Below are 16891 nucleotides of genomic sequence, written 5' to 3' on the forward strand. Positions count from 1 at the left end.
GGGGACCTGTCAATTAAAATGAAATAAAACTGCTTATTCCTTTTGTTACTCATTCGTAAAACAGTCATTGACCACCTATAATATACCAGGCACTGTCTTAGGGATCTGGAGGTGAGCAGGAAATGTTTTCTTTGCTTGATGCACTTGTAAAATAATTCAGAAGACAGCTGGAAGATAACTAGTTGCAATACTATGAGCAATGTTCCCTAATACACTTCTGTTGGAGTATAATTGTATTATGTACTAGGGATCAATTAGCTCTGAGCCAGTTTCCCAGAGAAGGAAATGTTTGAGTCGGACCTGGAAAGGTGGGCATTGCTGCGTATGAGGCCAAAATCATATGATACATGTATTTGGTTGTTTTGAGAGTCCACATCAATCATGTAGGCAAAGCTATTTACTTAGGCGTATCAATTACAAAGGCTTAAGCTGAGAGTAACAAAAACTCAGACCCACATTGTTTAATAATAATGGAATATATTAATTAATTAATTAGTTAATAATAAATATATTCATATATTTATATATTATATAAATATATTATATAAATACATTATATTTATTTATATTATATTTATATAATATATATATTATATATATTATATATATAAAATATATATTTTATATATTATTTATATATATAAAAATAAATTTTATATATAATATATAATATATATTTATATATGCTTATTAAAAATATATTATATTTATATTATATAAATATATTATATAAATATATATTATTAATTATATTATAATTATATAATTATAATAACTATATAATTAATTAAATTAATATATTAATAAATATATTAATATATTTATTAAGATTAATTATATTAATATTAATTAATTAATAATAAATATATTAATATATTAATCCATATATTCAAAATTCCAGAAATAAAATGGTCTTAGTTCCTCCCCACTTTCCACTCTGCCATCCTCAGTTTTGGTCTCATCTTTGAATTGGTAACACAGTGGATGCAGCAGTTTTACATATCATACAAAAAAGCAAAATGTGCAGAGGAAAAGAGAAAGCGTCCCTCTGGCTCCTTTTAGGGGCAAGGGACTTTTATGGAGGCCAGAATTTTTACTTTCCCTTTTGTCTCATGGGACAACTGCATTCTAAATGGACCACAGGGTTGATTTCTGAATCAATCAATGGAAAAGAAAGTGGAACAAGGATGATTATACTAATGTCACCTTAGCCCACTGGCAGACGTATATAGCCATCATGGCTTGCTATCTTTCAAGCAGACAATGTAAATACACATCTAGAACCAGGAAAGCAAGATCTGATCATTTGCTCTTTATTTGAACATCACCTCTGAGTACGTTTTCAACTGTTAAGGCACTTACTTTGGGGAGAGATCTCAGTTTCCTGAAACTGATTCTGGGGTTTTCGCTTCCCCTATTCTGCACAACCCTCCCCCCCCCCCCCGCCCAATACATCTATAAAGATACAGCATTGTAAATTTTGTCTCTATGTGTTTTCATCAAAAGAAATTCTTTCTTTGTTTAATTTTAAGTGATTTTATTGATCATACAATAAGTGTGTCAGCCAAATAGATATATTTTAAAAAATAGATTATCTTAAGAACAGTATATTGTTGTATAATTGACATAAGAAAATACTGTAGATTTTTAATATACAAAACTTATGGATCGCATACACCTGTGAAACAATTATCACAGTAAGGTTCATTGACTATCTATCATATCCCCAAATTTCCAACATCTTATTTTTTTAGTTTAAATTCAATTAGCCAACATCAAAAGAAATTCTTTATCCCACTTAAGTTATAACATTGTGGTGCCAAAATGTCAGCCTTTTTTAAAGTTTGTTTTTTCCATAAACAGGTGATTTAAATAAGTATTTCTCAGAATGGAAAAAATGTTTGACCCAGGCAGAATATCATATGAATATTCTTTTTCTGGTGTCTAATTTTCCAGCCTTCTTCAAAACATCTAGAATTCAAAGCTGAGCTATAAACCTTGAGCCTCTGAATCTGGTCCTTTTCAGTAAAGGCAAAATTGCAAAGCCCATATTATGTGCATTACAGAAGATGATTTCACAATTCACTGTAGAGAGATTTAAATTCTACTGCCTTTGCCTTTTAGAATGCAGATATCAAGATGCCCTTTTCCTCTCTAAAACTTCCCCTCACAATTTCAAGTGATATCTTTTTATTTTATTTTATTTTATTTATTTGACAGAGATCACAAGTAGGCAGAGCAGCAGGCAGGGGGGCGGGGGGAAGGGGGGGAAGCAGGCTTTCCGCCAAACAGAGAGCTCAATGTGGGGCTGATCCAAGGACCTGAGATCATGACCCGAGTGGAAGGCAGAGGCCCAACCCACTGAGCCACCCAGGCACCACGATATCTTTTTTTTTTTTTTTCAAGGAGTATTTTAATAATCAAGATTACCTTGTGAGCCTAAAAGATGAATTTTCCAAGCATTAGCTCCACATCCTTTTTAGGGCTTAAGTCACAAAACAGCAGCCAATGGTAATTGTTACCTTTCTTCCCAGTGGGCAATTACTGTTGATGAACAACAATGATAATATTAATAATACTCTATACCTCACTCCAAGCAACTGAAGACATTTTCAGTTACATTAATATCAATTCATCAAGCCTGCAAGGAAGGGAGGGAAGGATATTATTTTAATGAAGAATGTACTCTGGAACCATGACTTGTCCAAACAAAAACCAGCTGAGGTGGACCAAGCAAGGATGTGCTTCTATTATCAGGTGGGAAAACAACCTTAGTCAGGAGTTTATTGGACATTTGTTGGGATATTCCTTCAGAGTTGACTCAGCATTCAAATTTCAAAGGGCTGATGTATTGAAAATTGTCTCCATTCCACAAATAATATTTATCAGCTGACTTGTGGGTATAAATCTCTCTCCTAGAAGCTATAATCATCGACTTAAATTCAACTTTACACGTTGATTTTCTGTTTCTCAATTTGGAGGTAAACAGAATGAGTCATGCTGGTACCTAGAATCTTCGGTCTTGCTGCTGCCCATTGGTCATCGCAGAAAAGTCACATGATGAAGATGCCTTTTAAATAAAGGTACTGGCAGCACTGCATTCCCTAAGTTCCTTTGGCTTTTGGTTGTGAGTGCCTCTGCTCAGCAAGCTTTCCATCATGATTGAGCCCTTCTTGGGAACCTGGAAGATGATCTCCAGTGAAAACTTTGAGGAATACATGAAACAATTGGGTAAGAAATAGCATCACAAGATTTGGAAACTGACAATACATTTTGAGATGTGGTTAGGTTTGCATTTTACAATGAATTTTCCTACAATTCTCTCTTTTGTGATCTTAGGAAATAGTCATGTAAGATTAACAAGGTTTGTATGTCTGCTTTTGATTTTTTTGGTTACTAGCAATAACTGTCTCTTTGTAGAATACAATGTTCACAGAAACTTCCTTCTAGTCATTATCTGTATATTTAAGTCCATTTATCCTTTTTGAAAATATTTCTTCATCCTAGGCCCTCTCTACCTTCATCATTTCAACTAACAACATTTCCTAGCTTCAAATTTACAGATAGTGGGGCTCCTGGGTGGCTCAGTGGGTTAAAGCCTCTGCCTTCGGCTCAGGTCATGATCCCAGGGTCCTGGGATCAAGCCCTGCATCCCGCTCTCTGCTCAGCAGGGAGCCTGCTTCCCGCCCCCCCCCCCCCCCCCCGCCTACCTCTCTGCCTGTGATTTCTGTCAAATAAATAAATAAAATCTTTTTTAAAAAGACAAATTTACAGATACTAATAATATCAATAATTAAATTTCTCATTTAAATTTGTTTCAAGGTTTGTTTTAAGTCATGACTTCAAAAGAACAATAGCAACAAATGAAATTTCTAGTTGGTTAATATTTAAAGTCTTCATATATAGGGGAGATATTTTTAAAATATTTTGAAAAATTTCAAATTTTTTATTGGAGAAATGGAACATTTTTGCTCATTGAATGTCTCACCATTGGCTATTTCCCAGAAGTATAAACCCTGTTCACCCTTTAGCTCTACACTCAAGTTGAATAAACATCAATTACAATGGCTCAGGCCTATAACAACTAAACTGTTCTCACTAATGCTAGAAGAATGGTAATCATTTAATATTTGTTAAGTAATTTTTAATATTTAATTAAACAAAGTCTCCTTTGCAATAATAAACTGTATATAAAGCCAAGAATTTTCTTCTTTAAATTTGGCTGAAACGATCAATGCATAACAAGTCACTGTGTGCATAATGTAACATTTGTCCCTTTTTCATACTCAGTATTAACTTTCCCAGGGAGCTATAAGAAACATGTTTCCCTGTTTCTTCATGGATTCGTGGACTCTCCTGTTTTGAGCTTAAATATGGGGGCATCTAAGAAACTTTGGGCTTATGGCAAGAGCTGTTTTGATTGGGAGCTGAGCTTAGGCAGAGACTAACAGCTGAGAGCCTACTGTGTGCCATGGCCATGCTAAGTCCTTTCACTTCATCTCCCAGCACACCTAGGAGGCTAGTACCATGGTCATTCATGTTCCGCTACTGAGAAATCTGAAGGTTAGAGAAGGGAAATAACGCTTGAACTCACAGGTGACAAAGCCCGCATAGGTAACCATCCGGCTCTTCTCTCTTTTGTGACCTGCAGGTATCGCTGCTTCTCTGTAGTCAGGTGTGTCTTGTCAGTTCCACAATGTAAATGTAAAATCACGTTCGATATTGATACTGAGAGAGAGGACTCACCTCTCCTGCCTATCCATTACACGAATCAAGTTTGACAATGGGACATCCCCAGCCTGAACAACAGGGCCAGGCTCTAAGCCAAATTGTGCAGTTTGCCTACTTCCTCTTTACTTGGCCAGATCTGAATGTAATCCACAAATCAGAGAGGAGCTTGGACTTTATTACCTTTTTTAAGGATATTTATTTATTTATTTATTTATGAGAGAGCAGGAGAGGGGGCTGAGGGAGAGGGAGAGAATCCCAAGCAGACACCCTGAGCAGGGAGCCTGCTCAATCCTATGACCCCGAGGTCATGACCTGAGCTGACATCAGGAGTTGGACGCTTAACCGATGGAGCCACCCTAACACTCTGGAGCTTCGATTTTATAAGTCATTATCTTTTAGAGTAGTTTAGGTACTCTGAAAATTACATTTCTTATTTTGCTTTTATTTTTTTAAGTCGCTGATTCTTTTTTTTTTTTTTTTAAGATTTTATTTATTTATTTGAGAGAGAGGCAGTGAGAGAGAGCGTGAGCGAGGAGAAGGTCAGAGGGAGAAGCAGACTCCCCGTGGAGCTGGGAGCCCGATGCGGGACTCGATTCCGGGACTCCGGGATCATGACCTGAGCCAAAAGCAGTCATCCAACCAACTGAGCCACCCAGGCGTCCCAGTCGCTATGATTCTTAAGACTATTAGAAAACCTGTAACTCTGCTGATTAACAGACACATCACTTAGAATAAGCCTCTCTGTGTCTCTAGGACACTGTGTACTTATCTCTAAAATGAGGATAATAACACCCTCTGCACTGTTGTTAGAACACCCCACGAGGTAAGGAATGAGTTCTGATCCCCTGAAAGGTACCAGACAGATACACATTTTAGATGAAGCATGAGTCTGGAAGATTTTAGATGAGGCACAATAGCCTCAAAAAGTGAATTTAGCTTTTCAAAATGTCAAGTGTAATTACTAGATATACCTTCTGAATGGGCTTGTTTGGCTCAACCCTGCTATCACAGTGAGCACTGAAGAAATTACAACACATTACCTAAAAGCTGAACGGAGAAAGAATATAGTCTCTTTAAATTGCTTTCCAAAAGGGTTGTTAGCACTTCCTAAGTGTCTTCTGAAGGCGTGTTGCCTTACAGGGATGAGCACAGCAGCCCGGAACCTGGCAGGGTTAGCAAAGCCAAGAATCAGTATAAGTGCCAATGGGGATGAAGTGAACATCAAAACAGAAAGTTCCTTCAAGAACACTGAGATCTCCTTCAAACTGGGGGAAGAGTTTGATGAAACCACAGCGGACAACAGACAAGTAAAGGTGAGCACTAAGCCTTCCTGGTGTTCTACAGTCCAGGAAAAAAAAAACAACAAAAAAACAAACAAACAAAAAAAAAACCTAGAAGGTCATTGAGCATGGTTCATACATATCTAACTTGATTAATGACCAAGTCAGTTTGGGCTTGTTTTGTTAATTACTATTGAACAGCTCTAAAGCCAACCCCTTTGTAAATTATGCTGATGGTTAACAAGGCCAAAAACCTGGACGTGTTTTCATTTTTTTTTTTCCTGATCTCTCTTTGTCACTGTATTAAAGAGTATAGAGAAGAGAACAATCATTCACAAACAGTTTAGGTATTGTTTGTCTGGAGAAGAAGAGCAGTAATCGAATAATCTCTTGAGACTTCTCTAGTTCAATGATATTAAATTATGATAAGAACTGAGGGGGGAATTTGGGAGGAAAAGAATGTCAAAATAGAAACGAAAAGTAGACGTCTAGTCTTCCGTAGTTCAGAGTGTAGTGAATTGCTATCCCTAACTGATTCCTTTATGCATTTACAGAGCATCATAACATTAAACAATGGTGCAATGATTCATGTCCAAAAATGGCTTGGCAAAGAGACAACAATCAAAAGACAAATTGTAGATGGAAAAATGGTAGTGGTGAGTTTTCAATAAATTGAATATTTTAGATACTCCTGTTTGACACATGCCTTTCAAGTTCCTCAGTGGCTGTGCGTCCTGAAATGAGAGTCTGGGGAAGGAGGGACAGAGCAAGTTGAAACTGTCATCCACCAACTCTAATAGATCCCTTTTTGCTTTTAGGAATATATCATGAATAAAACTGTCAGCACTCGAATTTATGAAAAGGTATGAAGGAAGTGTCTACATCAGTGGAAACTTGTTCACTAACAGGATGCTGGGACTTAAAGAAGATATGCCTCAGGGCCGGTGATTTAAAAATTGTCCAACATAAATTTGCTCAATAAAACCAACAAGTTAAGTGCAGTTTTGGAGCTCTGTGATGGTGAGGGTTGGGGACAAATGGATTAACTGGTGAAGTAAGAAGCTACTTGCTCACAATGTGATGATAAGAGCACCAAAGTCCCCCTAAGCCTCTGTCCACCCAACTTCCATAAGCCTTGAGTTCCCTTCGGTGGACCTACTCCATTTAGGTTAAGACTTTCTGTCAAAGAGCGCTCTGTGGAAATTTCGGACCTCATAGAGGGTCTGATACACTGGAGATACAATCACTGGAAACTACTTTGGGCTACACAGATGTTGAAAACCGACATTGCTGACTTTTGATTTTAGCAGAAGGCAGCTCTGTTCAAAGTCTTGAGATAGGTCCATCACAAAAAAAAGCCTGCACCTCATACACTGTGGTTGAATTATTATGGAAAAACATTTAAAACAAGTATTGTCTTACTTATCGATAAGCCCATTTAAAATAATCAGGCTAGGGCGTCTCTCACCACTGTTTACAGCTCAGTTTTGCAGAATGACATTCTGTTAAATGCCAGTCCTGAATTTCTAAATGCCTTGTAAGTATATAATTGTTAGAGTTACACAAAGTACCCTCTAATTTCATTCAAGACTGCAGCTAGGAAGTACTCTCGGGGTGTAGAGCAAAACAGAGTGATATAGGTAAAATTAAAATGTAAAGTCTGAAAACCTGAGGCTAGGAAAAAGGGGAAGAGTAAGAATTATGTAAATCTCATGTTGTACCTTAAATTTAAAAATAGGTGGTAGTTGATCATAAATAAGTCCCGAGGAGTGCCTGGGAGGTTCAGTGGGTTAAGCCTCTGCCTTCGGCTCAGGTCTTGATCTCAGGGTCCTGGGATCCACCCCCACATTGGGCTCTCTGCTCAGCAGGGAGCTTGCTTCCCTCTCTATCTCTGCCTGCCTCTCTGCCTACTTGTGATCTCTCTCTCTGTCAAATAAATAAATAAAATCTTAAAAAAAAATAAGTCCTGAGAGTTATGTTTAATATGTGCTAAAGCAGAATGTCCATGTAATTTGTTGTCTAAAGAGGAAAAGGGCTGCATCAGTAATTATACTCAGACAATAGGCATAAATGGGAACTGCCCTAGGCAACCTGGGGTGAATGGCCACCTTAGTAGGATGAAATTTGAAAGGTAACATACAAAAGCACTGAGCATGAGCTGGGGCAAGAAATGAATCAAGGAAAGTAAGGAGGCCAAGGAAAGGAACTAGGGTTGTCCTATTAAAACCAGAAACATACAGCTGTGCACCTGAAGCAATGGGCTTGGTGGTGGCCACACAGCTGCTGGATATGGGCAGTGACAATCATTCCTACATGACTTGTGCTCCTCCTTCCTAAAGGAATCAAGTGTATACAAAATGTGACCATACTTGCTCTCCAGAAGTCAGAGACTCTCAACTCCCAAGGTGTCCTTGCACAAAGAGGAACATGGGCCAACGGTTCTTTAATCAGAGGACAGTCTGCAAGGTGGATACAGATGACAGCTACTTAGCAATGCCCCTCAGAGCAGGGGTTGAAAGATTTCTTACAAGGAAGAAGATAACTACTCTAAAAAGCACTAGGCACTTACTCATTTAAATCTTTGGATTTATAGCATGCCTGGGTGGCTGTCGTTAAATATCTGCCTTCGGCTCAGGTCATGATCCCAGAGTCCCTGGATTGAGCTCTTATTGAGCCCAACTGAGCCCTGTGGTAGGCTCCCCACTCAGTGCGGAGTCTGCTTCTCCCTCTGCCCCTCCCCACCACTTGCACATGGTCTCTCTCAAATAAATAAATAAACTCTTTAAAAAATTAGTCTTTGGATTTACAGAGGCATAATTTAGAAAAGAATAATATAGTTCTGAATTTTCAAGACTTATTTCTCTTTTCTTTATGCCACAGCTCAAGATACAAAGAGCCTAAATGAAACAAAAGCCTGATGTTGAGTCTTTAGTAGGTTGAATTAAACATACTACTCCTGAGGAATCCATTCACTCAACAAATTCTTACTCTGACAACTATTCAAAACCAAGTTAGGTGCTGGAACACAACACCATCTTAGGCATGGAGTTCACAACTTTTGATGTTGTAAGTAGCCCAGCATCTTGAAGCCCCATTGCTTTTACTTTTATTCTGTCAACTCACGTCAAAATTCCTGTAGAAAAAAAAATTCACTGAAGTTCATACTTAGAATCATTTGTCTTTGCTAAGGACTTTCACATGATCAGTCTCCTGGTATGTCTGACTTGCCTTCAAAAGTCATTGTCTATCTGTAAGTAAATTATAACATGCCATATTTGTCAAGTTGTACTGGATTTATCATTATCTATCTGTGATTATAAAATAGCATGTCACGTTTGTTAACTTGTGCTGGAAATAATGGATCTTTTCATTACAGTGACTTGAGGATTAAAAAACCATTATTTATTCACTTTCCAAAGGGATTTGAAAAGGAAGTGAGAACAGTTTTTATAAACCACAAGGTTTATAAGGGAAATATATTTCATTTTTTAATATTTTTAACCTAAATGACTTAGTAGTAAGTCAAATTCCATCACATTTCAAGGGATGTGAAGGGAAATATAGTTTATTTTTGAAAGGGAAATATATTTTATTTTTAAATATTTTTAACCTAAATGACTTAGTAGTAAGTCAAATTCCATCACATTTCAAATCCACATTGAAGTTTGTGCAAAAGCATTAATTACCCAAAGATCAGTCATATTAAAATCATGATTAATACTACTACCAAGAATAATTCACCAGATTTCTTTTTTTGGTACCCAAAACTACTTAGTAAATCACCGGCAAAATGATTTGTCTTGAACATTCTTGGTGTATTTAATTTTTGTACTTTTTGCACAAAAATGCAATAAACATTAAAGTCCATGATTTTCTTCACTGGCCATAAAAAGATAACTGACTATTCCAAAGATAATGACCAAGGATAGATGAAAAATTAGGATGAAATATCAGGAAATAACCTAATCTCAAAGTTATAGGTTAAGACTTCTAAATTGAAGTTTGGGGAAAACATAGTTTGTCCATTTTGAAGTTTGATATCTAGACCCTGTGTAATTTTTGAAGAGGGATAAGACTGGGGAGGAACCATCTAGACACCACCCCATGCTAGAATGGGACTTGTCTATTACCCCAGAGACAAACCACAGTGAAGTGGAACGAATGGGCTTTGAGAACTGTCGGAGTAGGACTTGAATCTTGCTTCTGCCATGAACACCTATGTGAGCATGCGCGAGCTGCTTCGCCGCTTTGGTTTTCTCCTTTGAAAAATGGGAGTTTGTCTACTTCACAGAGTTGTGTAAATGGAAAATTGGGGTAAGATATCAGGAAATAACCTAATCCCAAAGTCTTAAGATTTCTAAATTGAATGTTTAGAGAAAATACAGTGTGTGTGTGTGTGTGTACATATGTGTGTAAATAATGTTTTCTCTCAAGGTCTTTATACCATCTCAATTATTGAAAACATTTATAAGATATAATCAAGAAATACAGTAGGAAACAAAGTAGGTTACCTATATAACACACGACTAGAAAATCAATTCAACTCTTACGAGTTTATATTTGTTCTTTGTGAAATAAAGCTAGACACAAAAATGCTTCTCACTATGCTTTGCAATGAATTGTTTTTCAGGGATTTCTTTCTCCCGTCAGATGTAAGGGAGCAGATGGCTGAGTCCTCAAAAGTATTTGCTATGGCTCTTTATGCTAATGCCTGAAAAGTACAGCCTCTTTAATGCTGTGAATGTCACTTTCTCACTAAGAGGGGAAAAATGCAAATAGAAGAGAAAAACTGTGGCCAGCTTCATATATGCTATAAAGACTAACAAAAGAAATGGAAATACAGAAATTGTCTTCTATTTCCTCCCCAGTGAATGAGGAAATTTAATTCTCAGGTGTTCTATTAGGAATAATGATTTGAAATCTTAGACTAGATTCTGAAAAAGAGGCCATGTCTGTTGCAGTCTAGTAAAAACAAAGCTAAATGCATTGTTTGAAGGAATAAAAAACCACTTCCCTCTCTTTATTGACATTCAACAAAAGAAAAGCTATTAACCACCTTTGGGCAGCATAAATGTCACAGCAACTGTCACCATAGCAACCAAAAGGTCAAATATCCACTGGTGACTAACACATGATTTGCATTAAGAAAGCAACTATAATCTCAGTGTTCTCAATCGTAGAGAAAAACACACGAAACCTGTAATAGGAAAATATCTGGCCTGAAGTGCCATTGTCACCTTCTGTCAAATAGCTTCCTTGTGGTTGGGGTGGTGGGGATAAGCACCAGATGCCTCAGTGGCTGAGTTCTGAAGATAAATCCGATCATCAGTCTCATAGCATCTGGTGCCTAAACAAATCCATAAGGGATCTTTCTACATAATAATGGTTCATTGGCTCTTTAATGGTATCCTCACCACCTCCATCTGCAAGTGATAGAGAATAATAATTGGGGAAAAAAGAAAATAATAATTGGATATTCTCATATGTCTCTGAATGTTTTCTTAATGTCTGTCTTCCTGACTAGAATATAAGACCCATATGGGCAGGAACTGTTGCTGCTTCACTTACCATGTTCCCTCCCGTGTTAGTTCAGTTCAACAAATTTGTATTAATTGTCTGCATGCATGCAGGTGAGAATATGTACAATGAATCTTGGAATTACCTGATATGTGCTTTCCTAGTGGTATATTACGATCATGTCATCCTGAACATGGAAAGAATCACCTGCTTTTAAAAAAACTGACTGGACAAAACCCTCAGATTGTTTTTCAGAGTCCACAGTCCCTCATGGTTCACCTCCCCCTCCAATTTCCCTCAACTCCCTTCTCCTCTCCGGGGGGTGGGAGTTTGGGGGAGCCAGGTGGTGGGTATTGAGGAGGGCACGTATTGCATGGACCACTGGGTGTGGTGCAAAAACAATGAATTCTGTTACACTGAAAAGAAATTAAATATATATATATATATTAAAAACAAAACAAAACAAAACAAACTGACCAGAAGCGTGACCAAATGTAGGAATGAGTGTTGTAATTAAGTTTCACACTTAGATATGACCCACAGCCAATGTCTTTTCTGTGCTTCCGGTGGGTATGAAAAAGGAAAGAAAGAAAAGGCAGGGGAGGTAGAAGAAGGAAGGAAGTTTAGGAGAATAATATTATTGATCATAAGCACAAATTTTAGATGCTTTCATAATATTTATTATATGAATTAATGCAAACAATTACCCCCATAAGTAGAAAATCTTATATTTTCTTCATTTAGTCAGTGAACAAATATTTATTGACCATGTCCATGCACGGTGTTATGGACTTGGGATACTGCATGAGGAAAGTCACACGTTGTCCCCACTTATATGGAATCAAGACTTCAGTGGGTGCTATGCATATTAATTAAATGATATCCAAAATTAATAAAAATTGCCATTACAGTAACTGTTCAATGATGTTATACTAGAAAAAGGTTAAGAAAAATGATTGAGTTGAAATCTAAAGGATGTCAACCCAAAGGCAGGAAAGTACAATTGAGCTGAGGTTTAAGGATTAACCATATGGGAGTGGTTAGACATTCCAGGAAAGGAGAAGAGCATGTGCAAAGACCCTGGTAGAAGCAAGTTGGAAATTACTACTTTCTTTTCTATTCTCTGGGAGATTTTGTGTAAAATTGGTGTTATTTTTTTCCTGTAAATATTTGTAAGGATTCATTGGTGAAGTTTATGGGCCTGGGGTATCTTCGTGAGAGAAATTTTATTTTATTTTTTTTTAAAGATTTTATTTATTTGACACAGAGGGAGAGATCACAACCAGGCAGAGAGGCAGGCAGAGAGAGAGAGAGGGAAGCAGGCTCCCTGCCAAGCAGAGAGCCGGATACGGGGCTCCATCCCAGGACCCTGGAATCATGACCTGAGCTGAAGGCAGAGGCTTTAACCCACTGAGCCACCCAGGCGCCCCGTGAGAGAAATTTTAATAATAGATTCAATAATAATGGATTTGGGAGTATTCACATTTTGTGTTTTCTAAGGAATTTATAACATTGCTTTTAAATCTTAAAATCTATTGGCATGAAGTAGCTCATCTTTTCTTATGATTTTTTTAATTACTGTAAATTATGTAACTATAATTTTTTAATAACTAAGATATACTGATATGCCCTTTTTTATTCCTGCAATCAATAACTTTTGCTTTTTTTTTAAAGTCCATTTTGCTAAATGTTTTGCCAATTTTATCAGTCTTTTTCTTTTTAAAATATTTTATTTATTTATTGAGAGAGAGGGAGAGTGAGCACGTGCAAGCAGGTTGGGGGGGGCAGCGGGAGAGAGAGGATCCTAAGTGGACTCACCACAAGCATGGAGCCCGACGGGGAGATCACTCTCATGGCCCTGAGATCATGACTTGAGCTGAAACCAACAGCTGGATGCTTAACTGACTGAGCCACCCAGGTGGCCCTCAATTTTATCAGTCTTTAAAAAAAAAATGTTGGTTTTGATGATATTTTCCATAATATGCTTGTTTTTATTAATATCTTCTCCATCAATCATCTAGTTCTGTGGACTCCTGTTTCTTTTGCTTTTTGAACATATTTTCCTCTTTTTGCTCTATTTATTTAAGATTTTATTTATTTCAGAGAGAGAGAGAGCATGCACAAACAGGGGGAGAATCTGAGGAAGAGGGAGGTAATCTCCAGCAGACTCCATGCTGATGGCAGAGCTCTATGTGGGTCTCAATCCCAGGACCCCTAGATCATGACCTGAGCCAAAACCAAGAGTCTGATGCTTAACTGACTGAGCCCCTCTATTTATTTTTGATTTAACAGTGTACATGAAAAGTTGTGGAAATAATTTAGACTTGTGGTGACATTATCTTCTTTTGGAGAGAGTTTGTTTCTGACTCGTAGCTAGGTTCACTGGCTAACCAGATCACACTAAACTATTTTTAAGAATTGAACTGATATTAGCACAGGCCTATTTAATTAACCTTTTCCCCTATGCTGCACCCTTTCAAAGTCCTAAACCAAAGCATGATGATTAACCAGGATTCTCCTTCGTTGTTCCCCTACACCTTATAACACGGTACAGATACTCCTCACGCTTCTGTCTCTCATCTGCCTTTTGCAGAATTCACTAATCCCTATAGGGCCAGTAACCCTAAATATTGCAACTGTTTCTCTGGCCTTGCCTTTTTCACGCAAATCCTAGACCCTTAATTTTTCTCTGCCTTTTTATCTCTCTGAAGCTTTGAAGAATTAAAAAAAAAATCCTTTTTTTATAAGATGTCATAGTTGGAAATTTAGTTTAATTAATTCATCTCTCATAAGGAAGCAAAAATTCTAAAGTCCATTTTTGTTTATTCAGTTCTTTTTAAAAAGGCCCATTTTATTTATAGTAACACATTATTTGGTGTGCTTTTCATGCTACCAATTATGATCACAATATTTCTATTTTATAAATATAATAATTTTACTATAGAAAGTAAGCTCCAAAAAGAGCATGGAATTTTGTTCAATGATGTTTAGCCTTGAACAGTGCCTAGAACTTAGTAGGCTCTCAATACTTTTGAAATTAAATGAATGAAAGGCATGGAGTCAGATCTTTAGCCCTCAAGTGGATGATCATGAATTCTTTGTTTATTTACTATAGGACGTTTGGTTATCACTTTTCTGAATATATAACTGGATGTAGCTTGAAGACAATGGTGTGAGGAATATTTACATGATATATGATAAAGAACAAGCTTTCTTTATTTTGTTTGGACCTCTGGGTGCTCTTTTCAGTGTATGATTTGAGCAGCTTGCCTTATCATGAGAATTTACCTAGGCAGTAAATCTATGAAAGGTGAATCCATGTTGTAAGTGGACTGCTACTACTGTAAATATTAAGTTCAAGTCTAAATATATGTATCTAGTGATAATACGGTTCTGGTGTTTATTATCCATTCTTTTTCACTAGGATATTAATGACTTGCTTAGCTAGGATTGAGTTAATGTCTCAAGCCTGGTTTAGTGTGGATCTTCACTCACTGCTTTGATTTGTGCCTTTGACTCACATATGAGCCTCAGCATTTTATCTTTGTCTGGATACATCTGGTTCATTCCAGCAGGCAGGTACCTTGCTGATAGGCTAAAATAGAAAATTCTTTTCTTTGTTTAAATTGCTTCAAAGTTACAAGCCCTGCCAGTACATAGCTCAATGTTTATATATATATATATATATATATATATATATATATATATACACACACACACACACACACACACATATATATATATTTTTTTTAAAGATTTTGTTCATTTATTTATTTGACAGAGAGAGAGAGCACAAGTAGGCAGAGAGTCAGGCAGAGAGAGAGATGAGGAAGCAGGCTCCTCACCGAGCAGAGAGCCCAGGACCCTGAGATCATGACCCGAGCCAAAGGCAGAGGCTTTAACCCACCGAGCCACCCAGGCGCCCCACAGTGTTTATATTTTAACTCCACAGCTATTCCCATGTGCAATACAGGGACTGCTGAAAATTCATACCAGTCTCCTTTATCAGTCCCTCTAAATACAAGAGCTCAGCTAAAGTGGGGTGGTTTGAGAGTCCTTCACAGATTTAGGCAGAACTCCTAAATTCTGAATGTTACACTTCTCAATAAAGTAGGGTCACAAAAAAAATTTTTTTTGAGGACAAAAGTGATACCATCATTTATTTTTATTTAGTGTTTTGGATAAGAAAATAACACATTCTTGGGGCGCCTGGGTGGCTCAGTCAGTTAAGCAACCAACTCGGTTTGGGCTCAAGTCAGGATTTCATAGTTGTGGGTTTGAGCCCTGGGTCGGGCTCTGTGCTCAGTGTGGAGTCTGCTTCAGATACTCTCTCCCACTCCCTCCCACTTTCTCTCTCTCTCTCAAATAAAGAAAATTTTTTTAAAGATTTTTATTTATTTATTTGACAGACAGAGATCACAAGTAGGCAGAGAGGCAGGCAGAGAGAGAGGAAGGGAAGCAGGCTCCCTGCTGAGCAGAGAACCCAATGTGGGGCTCGATCCCAGGACCCTGGGATCATGACCCGAGCCAAAGGCAGAGGCTTTAACCCACCGAGCCACCCAGGCGCCCCTCAAATAAAGAAAATCTTAAAAAAAGAAAATAATACATTCTCTAATCAAAAGCCCCTTTTTCTTCATAGCTGTTTCTTCTATCCCAGTACAATGTCCTTCCTCCAGTTATATTCTCCTGGGTTTAGGACTGGGTTAGCTGCTTAGCTGAGGAAATTTTCTGGTAACTGTTTCATTCCCACTTTGATTATCAATGCATGAGTAATGTAAGGTGATACTTGGACTCACAGTATATGTTTCCATATTTTGACCCACCTTGAACCCTAACGATATAAATGCAATCATTGTGGCTCACCTATGACATTGGTAACCTGAGCCCAGGAGGCCAGCAGGTCTACCTGTTAATGAGCAAACTGATCATGGGAAAATATCCCATTGTTGTGAAGAGTGCCAACCTGTGTACAAATATTTACAACCTAGTAATATCAGTTGTCTCACAGTCAGGATCGATGTCAACATAGAAAACCACCAGGAAAAGTTATGGCAGCAAGAATGTATTCTGAGGAGCAACACCTACCTTTGAAGTGGTTTTCTATCTGCTCCCTCTAGTCAAAGACTTGGGCTCTGATGTACCATAGTAGCCTGTATGCCTCATCTCTTGACTTTTACCTCTCTTGATTTGGGGGCAGAAACGAATATCTCTGTTTAGTCACATGGTGATGTCAGTATCATCTGACCTTTGGCCAAGGCCTCTGTGCATACGTGATATAAAGGGAGCAATGTAAGATAATGGTCCTGAGTCCGGGCTGGAGAGCAAGTCCACGTCCAAACCTTGCCTCTCCTCATTCAAGTCCT

At 37.6% G+C, this 16891-nt stretch overlaps 1 protein-coding gene across 2 annotated transcripts; it reads left to right on the top strand.

Moving 5' to 3' along the window:
- Nucleotides 1–2930: 2930 nt before the first annotated feature.
- FABP9 (fatty acid binding protein 9) lies at nt 2931–7942 on the top strand. Of its 2 annotated transcripts, none has more exons than XM_080802659.1 (4): nt 2931–3231; nt 5872–6044; nt 6566–6667; nt 6830–7942. In XM_080802659.1, exons 1-4 carry the CDS (start codon nt 3159–3161, stop codon nt 6878–6880), a joined length of 399 nt encoding a protein of 132 aa, XP_080658785.1. In that variant the 5' UTR covers nt 2931–3158; the 3' UTR covers nt 6881–7942. The 2 variants fall into 2 exon arrangements, with proteins under 2 accessions (XP_080658785.1, XP_080658786.1); XM_080802660.1 differs by having other exon boundaries at nt 3107–3231; nt 6566–6661; nt 6830–7936.
- The last annotated feature ends 8949 nt before the right edge of the window (nt 7943–16891 follow it).

Source organism: Martes martes (genome assembly GCF_963455335.1).
Source record: "Martes martes genome assembly, chromosome: 4".
Lineage (NCBI taxonomy): Eukaryota > Metazoa > Chordata > Mammalia > Carnivora > Mustelidae > Martes > Martes martes.

Excerpts from the sequence above, each read along its gene's own strand:
- FABP9 (XM_080802659.1), top strand. The coding sequence starts at position 3,159 with ATGATTGAGCCCTTCTTGGGAACCTGGAAGATGATCTCCAGTGAAAAC. Across the intron at positions 3,232-5,871 it reads GGAATACATGAAACAATTGG|GGATGAGCACAGCAGCCCGG; the intron begins GTAAGAAATAGC and ends GTTGCCTTACAG. Across the intron at positions 6,668-6,829 it reads TAGATGGAAAAATGGTAGTG|GAATATATCATGAATAAAAC; the intron begins GTGAGTTTTCAA and ends TTTTGCTTTTAG.